At 45.7% G+C, this 23,146-nt stretch overlaps 2 protein-coding genes across 49 annotated transcripts in view; one reads left to right on the top strand and one right to left on the bottom strand.

Moving 5' to 3' along the window:
* LOC126984800 (mastermind-like domain-containing protein 1) overlaps positions 1–23,146 on the bottom strand; it is a 128,101-nt gene that overhangs the window by 33,573 nt on the left and 71,382 nt on the right. For 15 of the 37 annotated variants that reach the window (XM_050838922.1, XM_050838918.1, XM_050838917.1 and 12 more), the window contains 2 exons: positions 7,519–7,625; positions 7,165–7,335 (listed from right to left, as the gene is read on the bottom strand). The exons of 7 other annotated variants lie outside the window; for them this stretch is intronic. In XM_050838922.1, coding sequence (XP_050694879.1) covers positions 7,165–7,335; positions 7,519–7,625 — 278 coding nt within the window. 15 more of the 37 variants (XR_007737826.1, XR_007737830.1, XR_007737837.1 and 12 more) reach the window with 12 other exon arrangements.
* Positions 2,958–23,146, top strand: part of LOC126984803 (uncharacterized) — an 82,750-nt gene continuing 62,561 nt past the window's right edge. For 6 of the 12 annotated variants that reach the window (XM_050838938.1, XM_050838937.1, XM_050838935.1 and 3 more), the window contains exons 1-2: positions 2,958–3,960; positions 5,549–6,708. In XM_050838938.1, coding sequence (XP_050694895.1) covers positions 3,308–3,960; positions 5,549–5,957 — 1,062 coding nt within the window. In that variant the 5' untranslated portion in view covers positions 2,958–3,307 and the 3' untranslated portion in view covers positions 5,958–6,708. Of the gene's footprint in view, positions 3,961–5,548; positions 7,156–23,146 lie in introns of those variants that run through there. The other 6 variants (XM_050838932.1, XM_050838928.1, XM_050838936.1 and 3 more) reach the window with 4 other exon arrangements.

Raw genomic sequence — 23,146 nt, 5'->3', positions numbered from 1 at the left:
CCCTGATGCCCCCACACTTGCCCTGACGGTCGCACACCTGCCCTGATGGCCCCACACCTGCCATAACGGCTCAACACCTGCCCTGACAGTCCCACACCTGCCATGACCGCCCCGCACCTGCCCGGACAGTCCCACACCTGCCATGACGGCCCTACGGGCAACACCTGCCCTGACAGTCCCACGCCTGCCGTGACGGCCCAACACCTGCCCTGAATCTCCCACACCTGGCGTGACGGCCCCACACCTGACCTGACAGTCCCACACCTGCCGTGACGGCCCAACACCTGCCCTGACAGTCACACACCTGCCGTGATGGCCCCACACCTGACCTGACAGTCCCACACCTGCCGTGACGGCCCAACACCTGCCCTGACAGTCACACACCTGCCGTGACGGCCTAACACCTGCCCTGATAGTCCCACACCTGCCGTGACAGCCCAACTCCTGCCCTGACAGTCCCACACCTGCCATGATGGCCCAACACCTGCCCTGACAGTCCCACACCTGCCATGACAGCCCCACACCTGCCCTGACAGTCCCACACCTACCATGATGGCCCAACACCTGCCTTGACAGTCCCACACCGGCCATGACAGTCCCACACCTGCCATGATGGCCCAACACCTGCTCTGACAGTCCCACACCCGCCATGACAATAGCGTACCTGCCCTGACATCCTCACACCTGCCCTGAGAGCCCCACACCTGTCCTGACAATAATCCTTGATGGTCCCATACCTGCCCTGCCAACCCTACACCTGCTCTGATGACCCCACATATTATTGCCCTATTTCGTGACAATCTATCGTCTGGTGCAGTGGTTCCCAATCTGGGGGGCATGCCTCCTTGGGGGGCGTGAGCTAGGTAAAGAGAGGGCGTGATTCCATCTGCCAAAAATTGCAGTTTTGCAAGAAATAAACACACACACAAACACACACGCACACACACACACACACACACACATACACACACACACACACACGCACACACACACACACACACACACACGAAGGAGTAACAAATGATGTGGGGCGTGAGGATTTCTTATAAATCAATAGGGGGCATCATGTGAAAAGTTTGGGAGCCACTGGTCTAGTGTCTTTATTTCCTTGGCATTGGCTTATGTGTGTCTATTCAGGGGAAGGGACAGTTAGTTCATGCATTATTTCCCCATTTCGTAACATAATCTATCACCTTGCGTCCATTTCTTTCCCAGTAGTTCTTTGTATTTTTCCAGCAGTTTGTCATTTTCTTTTCTGTTCCTGTCCAAGAGATTTTGCCATAATTCAGAGGAAGGAGGAAGCACGCTGGTCTGTTGTGTTTCATCTCGTAATGTCCTTTTCGTAATTTCCAGCAGCAGCTTCCAATTATGTTTTCACTTTGTGTCACTTTGTATCTTCCAGAGGTTTGCGATTATGCTGTTACTTACTGTCTGGAAATGCTGCCTTCGTTGTGAGGATGGAAGAAGTAGCTACATATTATCCTCTGTATTAGTATAGCTACACACTATTATTCCATGATGTAATCTATTGCAATGTATCTTTTTGTACTTTCCAGCAGCCTGCAATCATGCCTTTCCTTCCTGTATTAATTGTGAGGATGGAAGAAGTAGCTACATATCATCCTCTGTATATACTATTAGAAGTAGCTACACTATTATCCCATATTGTAATCTATTGCAATGTATCTTTTTGTACTTTCCAGCAGTATGCAATCATGCCTTTCCTTCCTGTATTAATTGTGAGGATGGAAGAAGTAGATACATATCATCCTCAGTATGTACTATTAGAGGTAGGTACATACTTTCCATACTGTAATCTATCGTAATGTATTGTATTGTATTTTCCAGCAGCCTGCAATCATGCCCTTCCTTCCTGTCTTGATCTTCCAACACTCAGTTCTAAGCACACAAGCACATGTTATCTTATTCCACCCCTTTGTTCTTCCTCCCTTCCTCAGTATCTAACCTTTCCTTGTTGGTTTCCATGAATAAGTTTTTTCCTTATTGAGTATGTCTTCCTAATGTAACTATTGGTCTATGTTTTTTGTTTGTTTGTTCTAGTCCACACACACACACACACACACACACACACACACATGCATACAGACACACACCAGAATTGGTTTGGGAATTCTATTTTCTCATCAGCTTCCTGTCTATCCCCTGTCTGCCTGTAGCACCAGTAGGCCCTCTTGGACGGCCCCAGCCCATTAGCGGAACAGGCGAATTTTATTTATAATGGCTGCCGTGATGTGACTCCTGCTTCATTTACTGCCCTCAGCTGTTTCCTTTACCATAAAAAAAATGTAGGCATGCATTCAGGGGAGGTGGTGGCTGAGTGGTCAGCGTGCCAGCCTCGCATTCGGTGCGTTGTCCATGATGGTTCGAATCCGCCGCTAACCACCTGGGATTTTTCAGTCACCGCCGAGTGGCCTAAGACTACCCACATGCTGTCCTGAAGACCACCTATCAACCCAGACTCTAGAAGAAACTCTGCAGCACAAGTGGAATCAAGAATGAGCTCCGGGGGGCAGCATGAGCCAATAATAATAATGGCACCACTATAAACAATTGCCTGCGCCATGACGGGCTAGGGCCGACCATCAGGCTCATATGGATTAGCCTACCGGCGCTGTAGGCCACATGTAAGAAAAAAAAAAAATTCAAAATGTTGTATGTTGTATGTATATATATTTCTTAACCCGTCCGCTGCAATTGGCACGGCTTTTGCCTTCACTGGTAGCCTGGTAACATAATTATACTCCCAGGCCTTTCTCTGCCTCTGTGGTGGATAGTGGAGTGTTTCCCATGTGGTACTGGTGTGGTGGATATCCCTTCACTGGTAGCCTGGTAAAATACACTCCCAGGCCTTTCTCTGCCTCTGTGGTGGATAGTGGAGTGTTTCCCATGTGGTATTGGTGTGCTGGATATCCCTTCACTGGTAGCCTGGTAACATACACTCCTAGGCCTTTCTCTGCCTCTATGGTGGATAGTGGAGTGTTTCCCATGTGGTATTGGTGCGCTGGATATCCCTTCACTGGTAGCCTGGTAACATAATTATACTCCCAGGCCTTTCTCTGCCTCTGTGGTGGATAGTGGAGTGTTACCCATGTGGTATTGGTGTGCTGGATATCCCTTCACTGGTAGCCTGGTGACATATTATCCCAGGTCTTTCTCTGCCTCTGTGGTGGATAGTGGAGTGTTTCCCATGTAGTATTGGTATGTTGGATATCCCTTCACTGGTAGCCTGGTAACATACACTCCCAGGTCTTTCTCTGCCTCTGTGGTGGATAGTCGAGTGTTACCCATGTGGTATTGGTGTGCTGGATATCCCTTCACTGGTAGCCTGGTAACATACACTCCCAGGTCTTTCTCTGCCTCTGTAGTGGATAGTGGAGTGTTTCCTATGTGGTATTTGTGTGCTGGATATCCCTTCACTGGTAGCCTGGTAACATACACTCCCAGGTCTTTATCTGCCTCTGTGGTGGATATTGGAGTGTTTCCCATGTGGTATTGGTATACTGGATATCCCTTCACTGGTAGCCTGGTAACATACACTCTAAGGTCTTTCTCTGCCTCTGTGGTGGATAGTGAAGTGTGTCCCATGTGGTATCAGTGTGCTGGATATCCCTTCACTGGTAGCCTGGTAACATACACTCCCAGGTCTTTCTCTGCCTCTGTGGTGGATAGTAGAGTGTTTCCTATGTGGTATTGGTGTGCTGGATATCCCTTCACTGGTAGCCTGGTAACATACACTCCCAGGTCTTTTTCTGCCTCTGTGGTGGATAGTGGAGTGTTTCCTATGTGGTATTGGTATGTTGGATATCCCTTCACTGGTAGCCTGGTAACATACACTCCCAGGTCTTTCTCTGCCTCTGTGGTGGATAGTGGAGTGTTTCCCATGTGGTATTGGTGTGCTGGATATCCCTTCACTGGTAGCCTCGTAACATACACTCCCAGGTCTTTCTCTGCCTCTGTGGTGGATATTGGCGTGTTTCCCATGTGGTATTGGTGTGCTGGATATCCCTTCACTGGTAGCCTGGTAACATACACTCCCAGGTCTTTATCTGCCTCTGTGGTAGATATTGGCGTGTTTCCCATGTGGTATTGGTGTGCTGGATATTCCTTTAGTGGTAGCTTGGTAACATACTCTCCCAGGTCTTTCTCTGCCTCTGTGGTGGATATTGGAGTGTTTCCCATGTGGTATTGGTGTGCTGGATATCCCTTCACTGGTAGCCTGGTAACATACACTCCAAGGTCTTTCTCTGCCTCTGTGGTGGATAGTGAAGTGTGTCCCATGTGGTATTGGTGTGCTGGATATCCCTTCACTGGTAGCCTGGTGACATATAATCCCAGGTCTTTCTCTGCCTCTGTGGTGGATAGTGGAGTGTTTCCTATGTGGTATTGGTATGTTGGATATCCCTTCACTGGTAGCCTGGTAACATACACTCCCGTGTCTTTCTCTGCCTCTGTGGTGGATAGTGGAGTGTTTCCCATGTGCTATTGGTGTGCTGGATATCCCTTCACTGGTAGCCTCGTAACATACACTCCCAGGTCTTTCTCTGCCTCTGTGGTGGATATTGGCGTGTTTCCCATGTGGTATTGGTGTGCTGGATATCCCTTCACTGGTAGCCTGGTAACATACACTCCAAGGTCTTTCTTTGCCTCTGTGGTGGATAGTGAAGTGTTTCCCATGTGGTATCGGTGTGCTGGATATCCCTTCACTGGTAGCCTGGTAACATACACTCCCAGGTCTTTCTCTGCCTCCGTGGTGGAAAGTGGAGTGTTTCCCATGTGGTACTGGTGTGCTGGATATCCCTTCACTGGTAGCCTGGTAACATAATTATACTCCCAGGCCTTTCTCTGCCTCTGTGGTGGATAGTGGAGTGTTTCCCATGTGGTATTGGTGTGCTGGATATCCCTTCACTGGTAGCCTGGTGACATATAATCCCAGGTCTTTCTCTGCCTCTGTGGTGGATAGTGGAGTGTTACCCATGTGGTATTGGTATGCTGGATATCCATTCACTGGTAGCCTGGTAACATACACTCCCAGGTCTTTCTCTGCCTCTGTGGTAAATATTGGCGTGTTTCCCATGTGGTATTGGTGTGCTGGATATTCCTTCAGTGGTAGCCTGGTCACATACACTCCCAGGTCTTTCTCTGCCTCTGTGGTGGATAGTGGAGTGTTTCCCATGTGGTATTGGTGTGCTGGATATCCCTTCACTGGTAGCCTGGTAACATACACTCCAAGGTCTTTCTCTGCCTCTGTGGTGGATAGTGAAGTGTGTCCCATGTGATATCAGTGTGCTGGATATCCCTTCACTGGTAGCCTGGTAACATACACTCCCAGGTCTTTCTCTACTTCTGTGGTGGATATTGGAGTGTTTCCCATGTGGTATTGGTGTGCTGGATATCCCTTCACTGGTAGCCTGGTGACATATAATCCCAGGTCTTTCTCTGCCTCTGTGGTGGATAGTGGAGTGTTTCCTATGTGGTATTGGTATGTTGGATATCCCTTCACTGGTAGCCTGGTAACATACACTCCCAGGTCTTTCTCTGCCTCTGTGGTGGATAGTGGAGTGTTTCCCATGTGGTATTGGTGTGCTGGATATCCCTTCACTGGTAGCCTCGTAACATACACTCCCAGGTCTTTCTCTGCCTCTGTGGTGGATATTGGCGTGTTTCCCATGTGGTATTGGTGTGCTGGATATCCCTTCACTGGTAGCCTGGTAAAATACACTCCAAGGTCTTTCTTTGCCTCTGTGGTGGATAGTGAAGTGTTTCCCATGTGGTATCGGTGTGCTGGATATCCCTTCACTGGTAGCCTGGTAACATACACTCCCAGGTCTTTCTCTGCCTCTGTGGTGGAAAGTGGAGTGTTTCCCATGTGGTACTGGTGTGCTGGATATCTCCTCCCAAGGTTCAGGACTTTACATTTTTTCCTCATTGCATTGTAGCAGCCACTTTTTGTTCCACTCCTAAAGCTTGGTGATGTCTTCTTGTAGGAAATCCACAGTCAAGGGGTTAAAAATAGGCCTTTCTGACAAACTGTTGCAATTTTTATAACACTCTTACTTCCCTTATCAGATTATATTATGTTGTTTGTCCACAACACAAGTCCTGCAGCAATACTTCCTCTCCACAACACAAGTCCTACAGCAATACTTCCTCTCCACAACACAAGTCCTATAGCAATACTTCCTCTCCACAACACAAGTCCTACAGCAATACTTCCTCTCCACAACACAAGTCCTATAGCAATACTTCCTCTCCATAACACAAGTCCTACAGCAATACTTCCTCTCCACAACACAAGTCTTACAGCAATACAAGGATCGTAGTGTTACGTCTACGTAAAGACGAGAAATAAGGAAACGGTGAGTGCTGGGCTGACGTAACCTTGCCTCGACGTACAGAGATCAAAGTGTGAATTGAAGTTACTTAAAGAAACATCTCGTAAGTAAGGTTGGCGTAACTTATATTTTGCTAGTTTAAATGACATAATCTTCTCTATACATACAGGTCAAAGTAACATACGACATACGAGTTAATTGAGGTTACTCATAAAAACATCTCAAAGGTAAGGTTGGTGTACCTTATATTTTGCTAGTTTAAAGGATGTAATCTTCGCTATACATAGAGATCACAGTAACATACAACATATGAAATGAATTGAGGTTACTTATACAAACATACCAGTGAATTGAGGTGACTTATACAAACATACCAGTGAATTGAAGTTACTTATACAAACATACCAGTGAATTGAAGTTACTTATACAAACATACCAGTGAATTGAGGTTACTTATACAAACACCTCGCAGGTTAAGGTTGACATAACTTATATATCGTTAGTTTAAGAGATGTAATCTTGCCTATACGTACAGAGATGAAAATAAATTATCTCGAGGGTAGGGTTCACGTAACTTGTATTTCGTTAGTTTAAGGTTACGTATACTTACAATAACGTTGTAAAGAGGGAAAGAATAAAGGAAAGAAAGAAGGTGTGTCGAAATGTCATCTTATCGCCTACAAACACCTAGAGATAAACATTGGGGTGAGGGAGGGAGGGAAGGGTAGCACACACACACACACACACACACACACACACACACACACACACACACACACACAAATGAAATTATAAACACCAACCCACATACCCCAATCAAACACCTCCACACTAAACATCCTTTTTCGACCGTCCATGTTGAGAGAGGAGGAGCAGGAGGAGGAGGAGGAGGAGACGAGAGTAGATGTGGAGCCGCCAGCGATGGAGTTGGCGGCTGTTCCTCTGTCCTTCCCTTCGGCGGCTGCGGCGGGTAACTTCTTGGCTAGGGTAAGGGAGGATAGGTTAAGTTAGGAGATGTTAGGTAAGGCTAGGTGAGGTTAAGTTAGGGGAGGTCATGTAGTTTTATCTTTTAGGGTTCAAGGGCAATAAAACAAAAAAGGCATAAAAAACACTAGGTCCTGCCCCTGAACAGAGAGAAGGAAAAATGACAACGGGGCATAATTACCAGTGAGGGGGCGAGTCTCTCAAACTTGTCGCCCACCATCCAGTGATTGTACCTGGCGAACAGCATCATGAGGGCCAGGACCAGGTTGGCAAACTGCTTCACACGCTCTGAAAGACACAGAAACTGCTCAGCAAGGACTGTAGGCGGGCATCCTCAACACTTCCCCTCACATCAACTCTTTCCAAAGGCCAAGAAAAGGTATCAATTGCATTCTAATGACATGAGGTAATCCAGCTTTCCAGACAGACAACAGATCAAAAATAGACAAACTATGTAGAGGAAGCATTAGTTTGAGAAGGCTATAAGAAAATCCAGCTTTCCAGACAGACAACAGATCAAAAATAGACAAACTATGTAGAGGAAGCATTAGTTTGAGAAGGCTATAAGAAAATCCAGCTTTCCAGACAGAGCAACAGATCAAAAATAGACAAACTATGTAGAGGAAGCATTAGTTTGAGAAGGCTATAAGAAAATCCAGCTTTCCAGACAGAGCAACAGATCAAAAATAGACAAACTATGTAGACATCTTTTCCCAAATTTCAAAATGGCGCACCTTCACCCTGCCTCAGAGTCTCCGCCTGGGGGGGGGGAACACTCTATATACTATGATCAATAGTTTTAAGCCTGTAAAGAATAACCATTGTATAAAATGGAAATAAAGTTTCTGATTCTGATTCCTCTCCCTTCCGCTCCTTTATCTTTCTCTCCCTTCCCTTCCCTTTCATTCCATTCCCTTCCCTTTCCTTCCTTGACCTTCCATTCCCTTCTCCTCTCTTCCCTTTCCTTTCCTCTCTCTTCCCTTCCCTTTCTTTCTCTTCTCTTCTTCTAATCAAAAATAGATTAGATAAATTCATGGACAGCGATATTAGGTGGGGTTAGATACACGGGAGCTTAGGTTCAAAGGAGCTGCCTTGTACAGGCCTACCGGCCTCTTGCAGACTCCTACGTTCTTATGTTCTTCCCTTCCTTGACCTTCCCTTCTCTTCCATTCCCTTCCTTGACCTTCCCTTCCCTTCCTTGACCTTCCCTTCTCTTCCCTTCCTTAACCTTCCCTTCTCTTCCCTTCCCTTCCTTTCCTCTCCCTTCCCTTCCTTTCCTCTCCCTTCCCTTCTGTTCCCTTCCCTCACTCACCTCATCACTGGTTGGTCAAGTTATACACAAGCTCGGAGGAGTGGAAGATGCACTGGTGAGGAGGCTGGAAGACCACGAGGGGCGGCGCCAGGCTCACCATTAGACTGGGGAGGTACACGTGGGTTGCTCTGCGGAGAAAGTGCGCACCAGGTTACCTATTCAATTTGTTTTTCCAGAAGAGAGAGAGAGAGAGAGAGAGAGAGAGAGAGAGAGAGAGAGAGAGAGAGAGAGAGAGAACTATCACTACAAGCTACAGAAACCCAGAGACAGAGACAGACAGACCAAATGAGAAGTAGACATAAAACAGCCATTATCAAGACACCTCTCCACCACAAATTGACCTCTCTCTTGGCCACTCTTTACTTTCGTCTATTATGGCAGCGGTGAGTAGCGGGCCTTTTTTTTCTATGCACTTTTTGTTGCCCTTGAGCCGTCTCCTTTGTTGTAAAAATAAATAAATAAATAAAAGCTACAGAAATCCAGAGAGCCAGACACAGAGAAAATGAGACAGCAAAAGGAAGAAGAAGAAATGAAAAGGGAAAACTAAGACAAGGAGAGGAAGAGAGAAATGAAAAAGGAAAAGAATGAAAGGAAAATGGTGAAAAAATAAGACATAAGAACAGAAAGAGAACAAAAAATGAGAACGGAGGAAAATGAAACAGGGATAAGTAGAGAAAGAGAAGGAAAGCAATACTACCAAAGAGACAGACACAGAGAAAATGAGAAGTAGATAAAACAACCATTAGCACTAAAAGCTACAGAAATCCAGAGAGAGACAGAGACAGACAAAGACACAGAGAGACAGACAGAGAGAAAATGAGAAGCAAATAAAACATCGAGAGACAGAGACACACAGGGAGAGAAAATGAGAAAAACAGAGACAAAGAGAGACCCAGACAGAGAGAGAGAAAATGAGAAGCAAATATAACATCCAGAGACACAGACATAGACAGACCCATCAATTAAAAGCCACAACCTGAGATAGAGACAGAGAGACATGCGAACAAAGAAAAAACAGGGTCGCCAACTCACCAATCAGCTCCAGGGACGAGGAGTTCAGGAGACCGTACTCAAGCCTCATAATGATGTCACAGTCCAGGTCCTGCTTGTCCTTCTGCAAACACCACCAACAGCGAGGTAAAAAAAAGTCCCCGAGTCAAATCCTCCCACACCACACCACACCCAGCCGCACCTCACACCACACCACACCATACCCAGCCACACCACACACCACACCATACCCAGCCACACCACACACCACACCAAACCCAGCTGCACCACACACCACACCCAGCCGCACGACACACCACACCATACCCAGCCGCACCACACACCACACCACACCATACCCAGCCGCACCACACACCACACCATACCCAGCCCCAACACACACCACACACCATATCCAGCCACACCATACACCATACCCAGCCACACCACACCACACCCAGCCACACCACATTACTCTCCCTTTTCCTTCCTTGGGATTTCCTTCCCTTTCCTTCCCTTCCCTACTGCAGCCTTCCCTTCCTCTTCCTCCCCTTCCTCTCCCTCCCATCCCCTTCCCTACCTTGGTCACTATAACTACTGTAGGCAGACACACTTCAGAAGTGGATCTTCATGTGCCTGGCAATGTCTCTCTTTGTCTTAAAGAGCTTTCCACAAACATCACACTTGAACTCTCTAAGGCCATAGTGCCTGAAGACATGTCGATTGAGTGTCTGCTTCACACTGAACCTCTTCCCGCACTCTTCACACTCATGACTTTTTACACCAGTGTGTGTTAGGGTGTGTGTATCAAGGTGACTCTTCCGGATGAATTTTTTCCCACATTCCTTACATTCATAGTTCTTCACACCAGTGTGTGTAAGGGTGTGTCTATCAAGGGTACTCTTCAGGATGAATTTTTTCCCACATTCCTTACATTCATAGTTCTTCACACCAGTGTGTGTAAGGGTGTGTGTATCAAGGTTACCCTTCAGGATGAATTTTTTCCCACATTCCTTACATTCATAGTTCTTCACACCAGTGTGTGTAAGGGTGTGTCTATCAAGGTTACCCTTCAGGATGAATTTTTTCCCACATTCCTTACATTCAAAGTTCTTCACACCAGTGTGTGTAAGGGTGTGTCTATCAAGGTTACCCTTCAGGGTGAATTTTTTCCCACATTCCTTACATTCATAGTTCCTCACACCAGTGTGTGTAAGGGTGTGTCTATCAAGGGTACTCTTCTGGATGAATTTTTTCCCACATTCCTTACATTCATAGTTTTTCACACCAGTGTGTGTAAGGGTGTGTCTATCAAGGTGACTCTTCAGGATGAATTTTTTCCCACATTCCTTACATTCATAGTTCTTCACACCAGTGTGTGTAAGGGTGTGTGTATCAAGGCTACCCTTCTGGTTGAATTTTTTTCCACATTCCTTACATTCATAGTTCTTCACACCAGTGTGTGTAAGGGTGTGTCTATCAAGGTGACTCTTCTGGATGAATTGTTTCCCACATTCCTTACATTCATAGTTCTTCACACCAGTGTGTGTAAGGGTGTGATATCTGAGGCCATGCCTTGTGGTTAATTCTTTTCCACACTCCAGACACGCAAACTTCCTCTCTCCTTTGTTGCTGGAGTTGCCAGCAGCCAGTTGCTTCATCTGGTGACCACTGACCCTCCTGCCCCCTGCAGCAGTCTGCTCCTGCTTGTCCTGGCCACTCATGCTGCTGTCCAGCCCTGCAGGTGAGGCGGCCCCAACCTTTGCGGCGGCTGAGTGTGTTGTTGTTGTCCTCGTTCTTTCCTTGTTCTCTTTTCCTCCACACACCGGCGGCCTAGGGTCCGTGGTCGTGGTCGAGGGTGGACGTGCCCGTGAGAGCTCTGTAAAAGTGAAGGAATTCTCCAATAGTAATATTGCCAGAAGAATGAATCGTTCCAAGAATAATCCGTCTAGTAAGCAGGCGGGTACAAAAACCAAGGATACTGTTGGATCTGGCAAAACAAGCCTTGCGGCTGGGGGCGGGGATGATCAGCTGACAGGGGCAGACGATAGCGACGCAGATAAACAAACAGACACATGCCCAGTCTGTAAGGTTAAGGTTGGTGAGGAAGACAAGGCTCTAGGCTATGAACTATGTGAAATGTGGCACCACATAAAGTGTGAGGAGGTCACTGAGGCAGTGTATAATTTCCTGAGCAGCAATCAAGTAAGTAAGATTCACTGGTATTGTACCAAATGCGATATTGTTGCGGGGAAATTGTTCAAACAAGTAACCAACACATCCAAGAGACAGGATAAAGTAGAAAGACGTATGGATGCCCTGGAAACTAAAACCACTGATGCCTTAGAGGAGATCAAGAGTGATGTCAAGAATCTGAAGGAGGAAATTAGAGATGATATCAGGTCTCAAGTGAAGGAATGAAGGAAGATTGTTCCAGAGTTTACCAGCGTGAGGGATGAAAGAGTGAAGATGCTGGTTAACTCTTGCATAATGGGTTTGGACAGTATAGGGATGAGCATGAGTAGAAAGTCTTGTGCAGCGGGGCCTGGGAGGAGGGAGGCATGCAGTTAGCAAGTTCAGAAGAGCAGTCAGCATGAAAATATCGATAGAAGATAGAAAGAGAGCCAACATGGCGGCGGAATTTGAGAGGTAGAAGACTATCAGTATGAGGAGGAGAGCTGATGAGACGAAGAGCCTTTGATTCCACTCTGTCAAGGAGAAGCTTACCTACTTCTGCTGCATGAGAAGGTTAAGACTTCCCGGCGGCGGTGGTGGAGGTGTTGTCCTGGCAGTGTTGGGGCTGAGGGTGTCGCTGGCCAGCAGGTCCCCAGCGCTGGCCCGTGGGTGTGGAGCCTTCGTCGTCTCCTTCTTCTGGGGTGTTTTAGGGGGCTGGTTGGGCAGGGCCAGAAGGGATGCTGCTCGGGCCTCGGCGCGTGCTGTTGCTTTCACCTGGCAGACAGTTTAGGGGTGGGCAGGTACCGGTACTAACGGTACCAGCTAAACGGTACGGTACCGGTACCAGATTGCTCGGTACCGGTACCAGATTGTTCGGATTTATTTATTGGATTTATAGATAATTTTTCATGTCCGATTTTTTTTTAGGTTGCAACTAAATATTGTTATTGTTATTAGACTATGATCGAGTACATCCATAATAACTATACATGCTATTTTTTTATCGAAAAAATAAATATTCACTTCATTCAGAGAGAGAGAGAGAGAGAGAGAGAGAGAGAGAGAGAGAGAGATCACTACTCAGTGAGTGGATATCTCGGTGATGTGGGTACTTGATCATAGTCTAATAACAATAACAATATTTATTAGCAACCTAAAAAAGAAAACGAATCGGATATGAAGAATTATCCAGTAACTCCAATAAATAAATCAAATGATAAAATAATGGAAACGGGAGCTGTGATGGAAACGGAAAGCATGACAAAATGGTGGGAACTTGGGGGGACGGTCAGCGAGGCAGTGACTCAGCGTTCAGAAGCTGTGCAAAGTGTTTACATATCTCCCTCCCACGGAGTCTCCTGACGGCGACACGGAACCCAAGTAACACGTCCGGCATAACCATGGAGGTATTATGGGAGGAGTCGGCATGACGTCACGAACGTGAAGCCAACGCGCTATTGGTCCGCTGTCTCCCCTCCCCCCTTAGACCCAAAACATCAGTCAGCTGATCTTGTGGACGTGCATACAATGCCTCCGTCTGGGCCACACCAGACTCACCGCACACCTGCACCGCCTGCACCTGGCCCCTACCCTCACTGCCCTTGGTGCAGTACAGTCCCCGAGACCATCGAACACCTGCTGCAGTGTCCACGCTTCCACTCACACCGAGTACTGCTGTGAAGCCAACTGGCCTTCCTAGACGTGACCACCTTTGACCTGCCAACGCTGCTGGCCGCCCTCACGGCAGGAAGCTGTGATTCGCCTCACCTGCGCCTTCCTCAAGAAGACGGGGCAGCTGTCACGCCTGTGAAACCCTCATGCACAGGACGTCACCAGGGCTCATAAGATCAACTAGATCATCGCGGCCCTTAACAGCAACATACAATGCCTGCTTGTTCAGCTTATGGCTGTACCAAAAGGGATCGTAGTGGATCTACATCATTTCACAGGTGAGCTGAGAACTGTATAACCAGATACATATGATAAAAATACTGTAGCAGCTTTAAACAAAGATATGTGTCTGTTTGTAGATAGCCAGGCAGCCTTGCAGGAGCTCTGGTCCTCCTCACCTACTGACTGTGATCTCACTGCCTTACTGCCCTCCATGCCCTAGAGGACACTGGTGCTACTATCCACTTCACCTGGGTGCCCTCCCATGTGGGCATCCAGCACAATGAGAAGGCAGATGCCTTGCTAGACGAGCCCTTCAGGACAACACAGTGGACCCTGGCATTGAATAGGCAACACGCTTAGTTATGTTAAGAGTAGAATTAAACAATCCATCCACAATACCATTGCTGCCCAACTGACACACTGCTGTGACCATGGGCGTCGATTCCTTTAATTAATTAATTAATTAAAATAGGGGGAGGGGGACAGAAGGGAGGGGGCGAGCGTAGCGAGCCAAACAGCTGAGGATCCGGGGGGCGCTGAGCCCCTCCCCCGGAATATTTTTTAAAAATTTGCTTATTTCCGAGACATTTTGAGGCCACATGCAGTACATTTTATAATTAAGTAATAGCTTTAGTCTGGTGATAAACATGCTCCAAGACCCTTAAAAAAAACATTAAATGTTGACTTCATTATTACACCTTTTTATTTTATCAATATCCTGGTAGGTATTATTATCGCAGAGGTCAGAATAGGATTTGGGGGTTAAAACTAATTTTTTCTGATAGATTTTGATGTGCTGGTTATAAATGTGGCAATTTTTTCTGTTGCAAAAATTTTTTTTTCTTGCCCCCCACCCCCCCATACTTTAGGTTACGTAGGTGGGTTAGGTTAGGATAGGATAGGTTAGGTTAGGTTAGGTTAGGTTAGGTCACTTTAGGTTATTTTAGGTTAGGTTAGGGGGGTGGGGGCATTTTTTCATCGAAAAAAAAAATTTTTTTGCCTCCCCTCTGTAATATAGGTTAGCTTAGGTTACATTAGGTTAGGTTAAGTTAGGTTAGGTTAGATTAGGTTATTTTAGATTGTTTTAAGTTAGCTGTGGTTAGTTTGGGTTAGGTTAAGAGGGGGGTGGGGGCAAAAAAAAAAAACATGTCCCCCACGTCTCCCCCCCCCCACAATCGACGCCCATGGCTGTGACGGTGGTAGTACCAGCAGAGTCCACTATGTTAGTGTCTCCCAAAACTGTGACTACATTTATGGGTGACACAGTGAAACTCAGGGTGTGGTAGCAGTGCGCCTTAGACTAGGATATAGGTACTACTGGAAGGTTAGTAACTCTCCTGGTCTCTGTTGCACATGCAGTGTTCCAGGCCAGGGGGCCACACACTGCAACACAACTATCATGGAGTGCCCTCTCATCAAAAAAAAAAAAAAAAAAAACATGAATGCTTTGATGCCTTGATGTAAGGACTTCGTAAAGAGAATTAACAGCGGGTGACTGATTTCTTAATTGACTTCTTTAAGGATTCGGGGTGAAATTTTGTCGGGACCAGGAGTTTTGTTTACGTTAATTTTAGTAACTGCTTGAAGTATGTCACGCTCTGTGATATGTATGTTATTTAGATACGTATCATCGTTATGCCTTGCAGTAAATGGTTTTATATCTCCTAGGTCTTCATCAGTAAATACTGAAGCAAAAAAGTCATTTAGAATGTTTGCCAATTTAGAATGTTCGCCATTTCTGTGTCTTCATTAACAATGTTTCTGTCTGTTGTTGCTAGAGGACCAATAGTGGAACCGAGCACTTTTTTGTTTCTGACATATGAATAGTTTAGTGACCAGTGTATGGTGGTCATGTCCTGTACTGCATCCCTGTGCTGTATTGTGATCGTCGTTCATTAGTGTTTCATGTTATTACCAAAATTGCTTATCCAAGTGGTTGTTTTTGCGTTTATTTCCATCAGGTTCCCTAGAGATGAAGTGTTGCGGAGGAAGTGGATACTGGCCACACGTAGGCTAAATTTTAATCCCTCTAGATCGGCAGTGCTTTGCTCTAGACATTTTGTGGAAGAAGATTTTGACAGGACCACACCAAATTATGTAATGTTGAAGAAAGGAGTAATACCAACTGTCTTTCAAGGTTTTCCATCTCATTTACAAAAAGGTACGAAGACTAGGAAAGCACCTGCCAAACGTGAGGTACTAGTAGAAACAGTAGTTAGACCTGCTGTTGAAGCTAGAGTGGATGCTACTGTAAACACTGATGCTGCAAATAACTGTAGTAATGATGCCACATCCATGGAGGAGGATGAAAACTCCACAAATTCAAAGGAGATTAGTCATCACACTTCAAAGGATACTGCTGCTACTGTACAGGAAAGTATTTATAATCCCCCTCTGGATACTAAACCTCATAGACTTTCAAAATTACCCATGGTGTCTTCAGTCTCTCCTGAGAAAGCTAAATTGAAAAGAAAATTAGCATTAAGCCAAACAAACCTTGTATCAGCTAGAAAAAAAATCAAAACTTTACAGCAGTCGAAAAGACGTTTATTAAAAAGAAATGCTAAACTACAAAATATTATCAGTGACCTAAAAGACAAAGATTTGCTTAGTACTAATAGTTTGGATATTTTGGAGGATTGTGCTGGGGGAGTAGGAGACCTTCTACAAAGACAAGTGTCAAAAAAATTGAACAAACCTGTACCAGTATCATATTCACCTGAGCTTAGGAGCTTTGCATTAACTCTACACTTTTATTCACCACATGCATACAACTATGTCAGGAAAACATTTGACACTTGTTTACCACATCCAAGGACAATAGAGAAATGGTACCAGACTATACCAGGAGACCCCGGTTTTACTTCAACAGCCTTTAATGTATTACAGTCTAAATCAGTTGCTGCATCTGCAAATGGCAAACAATTACTTTGTTCCTTGGTGATAGATGAAGTAGCAATACGCCAGCATGTAGAATGGAATGAAAAAAAATATCATGGGTACATAGATAGGGGGACTCAGCTGGACAGTGACACCTTACCTATAGCAAAGAATGCCCTTACATTTATGGTGGTAGCTGTTAATGATCACTGGAAACTCCCTGTTGGATACTTCCTTATAGATGGACTAAATGGAACTGAAAGAAGTAATCTAGTATTAAAGTGCTTAGAGAAGCTTGCTGCAGTGGGTATTGATGTTATTTCTTTGACTTTTGATGGTGCGGGATGTAATGTAGCAATGGTAAAGAAGCTTGGGTGCAAACTTGACCCTAATGACTTGAAAACTTTCTTTCTTCACCCTGTAACTGGTAAGCCTATCTATGTGTTCCTGGACCCTTGTCATATGCTGAAGTTAGTGAGAAATACTTTGGCTGAAAAATGCTGTTTGGTTGACAGTGAAAATAAGTATGTAAAATGGGAATATATTGATAAACTGCACAGTTTGCAACAACAAGAGGGACTTCATTTAGGTAATAAACTAAAAAATAAACACATAGAATGGATGAAACAGAAAATGAATGTAAAGTTAGCAGCCCAACTTTTAAGTGAATCTGTGGCTTGTTCTCTTGAATTTTGTTTGCATGAAAATTTAAAGAATTTGAAGGTTGTGAGGCAACAATAAAATTCGTTAGATTTTTTAACAGACTTTTTGACATTCTAAACTCAAGGAATCTTAAAGCATGTGAATGGAAATGCCCAATGAATAACAAAAATCATAAGAAGTATGTTGATTTTCTGAAGGAAGCTAAGACCTATATAATGTCACTGAAGCAGCCAAACACTTACACTTGTCTTCTGGAAAGCAACAGGAAAACAGGATTTCTCGGATTTATTGTTTGTATAGACAGCTTAATAGGTTTGTATGACACCATAGTTTCCTCTCAACAGTATGGAATTACTTTTTTATTAACATATAAATTTAGTCAAGATCATCTTGAGCTGTTTTTTGCAAAATTACGCAGACTTGGAGGATGTAATAATAACCCAACGGCGAGGCAGTTCAAGTCTGCTTACAAAAAATTACTTGTTCACAATGATGTACAAGATGTACTAGGTGGAAACACTCTGCCACTGCAATCAGTTCCCATTTTAACAGTTTCTAGTAACTGCTCCAGGGATGATAATGTAGATTCAGAACCACCATCTGCTCACTCAATAAATTTATCTATTGCTAGAAGCAAAATACTTGAAGAAAATGCCCAAGATTCTGCTCATTGTGATCATGACTATGTATATGTACCCCACCCAACACATATGTCATTATGCTCACAGAAAATTGTTGCATATATAGCTGGATTTGTAGTATTTAAACTAAAGCAATGTTTAAAGTGTGAAGCCTGTCTAGACGCATTAGAAAGTACCACTTATAATGATATAAATTCTCTAGTTATGCTGAAGAGTAGAGGAGCTCTGATTTTTCCATCAGACTGTTATTGATGTATGCATGACCTGTGAAAAGGTTTTCAGAATGCATGCAGCATATTTTGTGTCATCAGAGGAAAATCTTTCTAGAGTAACTTATAATGAACTAAAGAGATCTGTTTTAGAAACCTACTTGTGCAAGCCTGTATTTGCAACTCTGGTTCATCATATGAAAGACTTTGGGCCACTGGAAAATCACCTGGTATTTTTAATAAAGGCTATTACAGAGAAATACATCCAGGTTAGATGCCATTATGCTGGAAAACATTATACTGATAATCTAATAAAGAGCAAACAGAGTAAAAGTCGTCAAGAATACACAAAACTTATACTGTTCAAAGGAATGTAGAATTTAGATTATACAGTGCTACTGAGAGGTGGGCAGCTGTCTTTGGGGTGTATATATGGGTGGACGAGATCATGTCCACATGTACGTATATATATAAAGGAGAAGTAATAAACTGTATATAACAGGTTGGTATCTCAGGTGAAAGATGGCCTGAAGTTAGATTTTTTTTTTTTTTTTTTTTTGTGTGTGTGTGTGTGTGTACTATCACAACCCAGATTACTGCCAAATAAAATAATTATAAATTTGCATGGTACTGCCTGACTTCTTATGAAATTTCATCTCTGTCTGTCTCTCTCTCTCTCTCTCTCTCTCTCTCTCTCTCTCTCTCTCTCTCTCTCTCTCTCTCTCTCATAGCTAGCTTGTTACCGTCCCCATGGTATAAGAGACGTGCCTTCCCTTGTCGCCTGGTTCATTAATCATGACATTGTAGCTGCCATTGTTAAAGACCACCCAAAGTTTGCTGCAAGGTGGTGATCTGGGTAACTGTTATCAGGCATTTGGTCTTTATTTTCATTCCATTTATTTTTTTTGTTAACTGAACACAACTTGTATTTTTGTACAATGGAGCTTTTTATATTTTTGTACCAAGCATAGTCAGGGGCTTGTCTGCAAAAACCAGCCATCCCCCTTTGTTGTACTTTACAACAATAAATCTTTCAAATAAAATAAAATCTCTCTCTCTCTCTCTCTCTCATATGATATTATACAATAATCTACATGTGTAATTAATATGAATAATATATATACTGTAAATTGTAATTCCTAATGGGAGTGAAATTGCTTTGTCTTACTTATATATTTGTGACATGGGTATATAAATCATATGTATATTTTAAATGTCAGAACCGTGCAAGACTAGTGAGAGAAAATAATCTTTGAGGTGAACCACTTTTACTAGATCACGACTACAGGGTGGACATCAATAAAGGTTGAAGCACTTATCAAGAATATGTGTACCGTCATGTCACTGTACACTTAAAAGGCATCTAATTATTAAATTTTGTTTTACTATTTGTGCCTTGTCACACAATACACTATAAAAAACAATCTTACTATCATTTCTCCCGGAAAAGCTTGCTGTATAATACATTATTTCTTTGGATATTGTGATTATTTGACATAATTACCGTTGATAATAGATCTACATTAAATATATAGGAAAATATTATGTACTTTTCGTAACTCAAACCATCAATTCTTTTTTTATTCGTCTAGTATGCAAAACAAATGTTAATTCCCTTAGCTCAGCCCAGGAAATCATGGATCCATGCAGGAGATAGCAATGTTTTGGGTCTATCTGCCGATCGTAAGCTCCGCCCGCAGACTCGGTAAGCTCCGCCCACTGGCTTCACTCGTCTGTATGGAGACGGCGCGGGAGGGCGACTCCTTTAAATAATACCTCCATGGGCATAACAATATATTTCGTCCGATGCGGAAATGTACTTTACAAAAAAACTATTGCAACGGTTTTGGGTCCAATTTAGCGCGTTTGAGGAGCAGTTGGCAACACTGCCGGGACAACAACAACACCGTGCACCGCCTTGCCTGGAAGGTCCCCGACCCTCACTGCTGCTGCTGCTGCTGCTGCAGGACCGTCGAGGAGACCATTGGGCACCTCCTGCTGCTGCTGCAAGACCGTCGAGGAGACTATTGGGCACCTCCTGCTGCTGCTGCTGCAGGACCGTCGAGGAGACCATTGGGCACCTCCTGCTGCTGCTGCTGCAGGACCGTCGAGGAGACCATTGGGCACCTCCTGCTGCTGCTGCTGCAGGACCGTCGAGGAGACCATTGGGCACCTCCTGCTGCTGCTGCAGGACCGTCGAGGAGACCATTGGGCACCTCCTGCTGCTGCTGCAGGACCGTCGAGGAGACCATTGGGCACCTCCTGCTGCTGGTGCTGCAGGACCGTCGAGGAGACTATTGGGCACCTCCTGCTGCTGCAGGACCGTCGAGGAGACTATTGGGCACCTCCTGCTGCTGCTGCTGCAGGACCGTCGAGGAGACTATTGGGCACCTCCTGCTGCTGCTGCTGCAGGACCGTCGAGGAGACCATTGAGCACCTCCTGCTGCTGCTGCTGCAGGACCGTCGAGGAGACCATTCGGCACCTGCTGCTACTGCTGCTGCAGGACTGTCAAGGAGACCATTGAGCACCTCCTGCTGCTGCTGCTGCTGCAGGACCGTCGAAGAGACCATTGAGCACCTCCTGCTGCTGCTGCTGCAGGACCGTCGAGGAGACCATTTGGCACCTGCTGCTGCTGCTGCTGCAGGACCGTCAAGGAGACCATTGAGCACCTCCTGCTGCTGCTGCTGCTGCAGGACCGTCGAGGAGACCATTGGGCACCTGCTGCTGCTGCTGCAGGACTGTCGAGGAGACCATTGAGCACCTCCTGCTGCTGCTGCTGCAGGACCGTCGAGGAGACCATTGAGCACCTCCTGCTGCTGCTGCTGCAGGACTGTCGAGTAGACCATTGAGCACCTCCTGCTGCTGCTGCTGCAGGACCGTCGAGGAGACCATTGAGCACCTCCTGCTGCTGCTGCTGCAGGACTGTCGAGGAGACCATTGAGCACCTCCTGCTGCTGCTGCTGCTGCAGGACCATTGAGGAGACCATTGAACACCTGCTGCTGCTGCTGCAGGACCGTCGAGGAGACCATTGAGCACCTCCTGCTGCTGCTGCTGCAGGACCGTCGAGGAAACCATTGAGCACCTCCTGCTGCTGCTGCTGCAGGACCGTCGAGGAGATCATTGGGCACCTGCTGCTGCTGCTGCTGCTGCAGGACCGTCGAGGAGACCATTGAGCACCTCCTGCTGCTGCTGCTGCAGGACCATCGAGGAGACCATTGAGCACCTCCTGCTGCTGCTGCTGCAGGACTGTTGAGGAGACCATTGAGCACCTCCTGCTGCTGCTGCTGCTGCAGGACCGTCGAGGAGACCATTGAACACCTGCTGCTGCTGATGCAGGACCGTCGAGGAGACCATTGAACACCTGCTGCTGCTGCTGCAGGACCGTCGAGGAGACCATTGAGCACCTCCTGCTGCTGCTGCACTGCCCTGCCTCCACTCCCAGCCACGACACCAACTCCCTCCCTCCCTGGACATGGCGGCCACCTTGGACCAGGCGGCGGCAGGCGTCCACCCCTCACGGCAGGAAGCAGCAGCCACCCGCCCCACCTGTGCCTTCCTCAGGAAGACGGGGCAGCCAGTGAGGCCCTCACAGGATGACACCAGGGCTCATGTGAGCGACTACTGGCTGCTGCCCATAACAACAACAACAACAACAACACTGCCTAACAGCCCCCTAGAACACCCCAGAAGAAGAAGAAGAGGCATGAGTACTCCAGACAAGCAGGAGCAGACTGCTGCAGGGGGCAGGAGGGTCAGAGGTAAGCAGATGAAGCAACTTGCTGCTAGCAACTCCAGCAACAAAGGAGAGAGGAAGTTTGTGTGTCTGGAGTGTGGAAAAGAATTCACCTCAAGGGAAGGCCTAAGATATCACACCCTTACACACACTGGTGTGAAGAACTATGAATGTAAGGAATGTGGGAAAAAATTCATCCAGAAGAGTCACCTTGATACACACACCCTTACACACACTGGTGTGAAGAACTATGAATGTATGGAATGTGGGAAAAATTCATCCATAAGACTACCCTTGATACACACCCTTACACACACTGGTGTGAAGAACTATGAATGTAAGGAATGTGGTAAAAAATTCACCCTGAAGGGTAACCTTGATAGACACACCCTTACACACACTGGTGTGAAGAACTATGAATGTAAGGAATGTGGGAAAAAATTCATCCTGAAGGGTAACCTTGATAGACACACCCTTACACACACTGGTGTGAAGAACTATGAATGTAAGGAATGTACGAAGAAATTCAGGCATAAGTGTCATCTTGATGAACACCCACTTACACACTCAGGTATGAAGAACTATGAATGTAAGGTATGTGGGAAAAAGTTCAGCCAGAAGGGTACCCTTAATACACACACCCTTACACACACTGGTGTTAAGAACTATGAATGTAAGGAATGTGGGAAAAAAATCATCCGGAAGGGTTACCTTGATGAACACACACACTGGTGTAAAGAGTCATGAGTGTGAAGAGTGCGGGAAGAGGTTCAGCAGGAAGCAGGCACTCAATCAACATGTCTTCAGGCACTATGGCCTTAGAGAGTTCAAGTGTGATGTTTGTGGAAAGCTCTTTAAGACAAAGGCAGACATTGCCAAGCACATGAAGATCCACTTCTGAAGTGTGTCTGCCTACAGTAGTTATAGTGACCAGGGTGTTAGCAGCAGCTGAGCCTGATAGGGAAAGGGAAGTGAAGGAGAGGTAAAAGTGATCTTGTAAGACAAGGAAGAAAGAAGGCTTGCCTGTGAAGTGATAAAAGGAAAGGAGCCACAGCAAGAAGAGGAAGGGAAATACTGATGGCTGACTTTCCACAGCTGTGGCAGCTGCACCTGGGCCTGGAGCCTGGTTGAGTCTCACAGCTACAGTGAATTACTTACTCCTCTGTGAGGTGAGGGGCAAGAGAATGTCACCTTACACTGAAATAGCTGGAACATGTATTTATAAACCATTGCTGCAGCAAAAGAATCAATGCCTTTCAGTGGTGTGCTTCACCCAAGAGTACCACTGATGCAAGTGATAATTATGACCAT

This window comes from Eriocheir sinensis, chromosome 57, assembly GCF_024679095.1.
Source record: "Eriocheir sinensis breed Jianghai 21 chromosome 57, ASM2467909v1, whole genome shotgun sequence".
Lineage (NCBI taxonomy): Eukaryota > Metazoa > Arthropoda > Malacostraca > Decapoda > Varunidae > Eriocheir > Eriocheir sinensis.
This window is presented reverse-complemented; position numbering and strand designations above follow the sequence as displayed.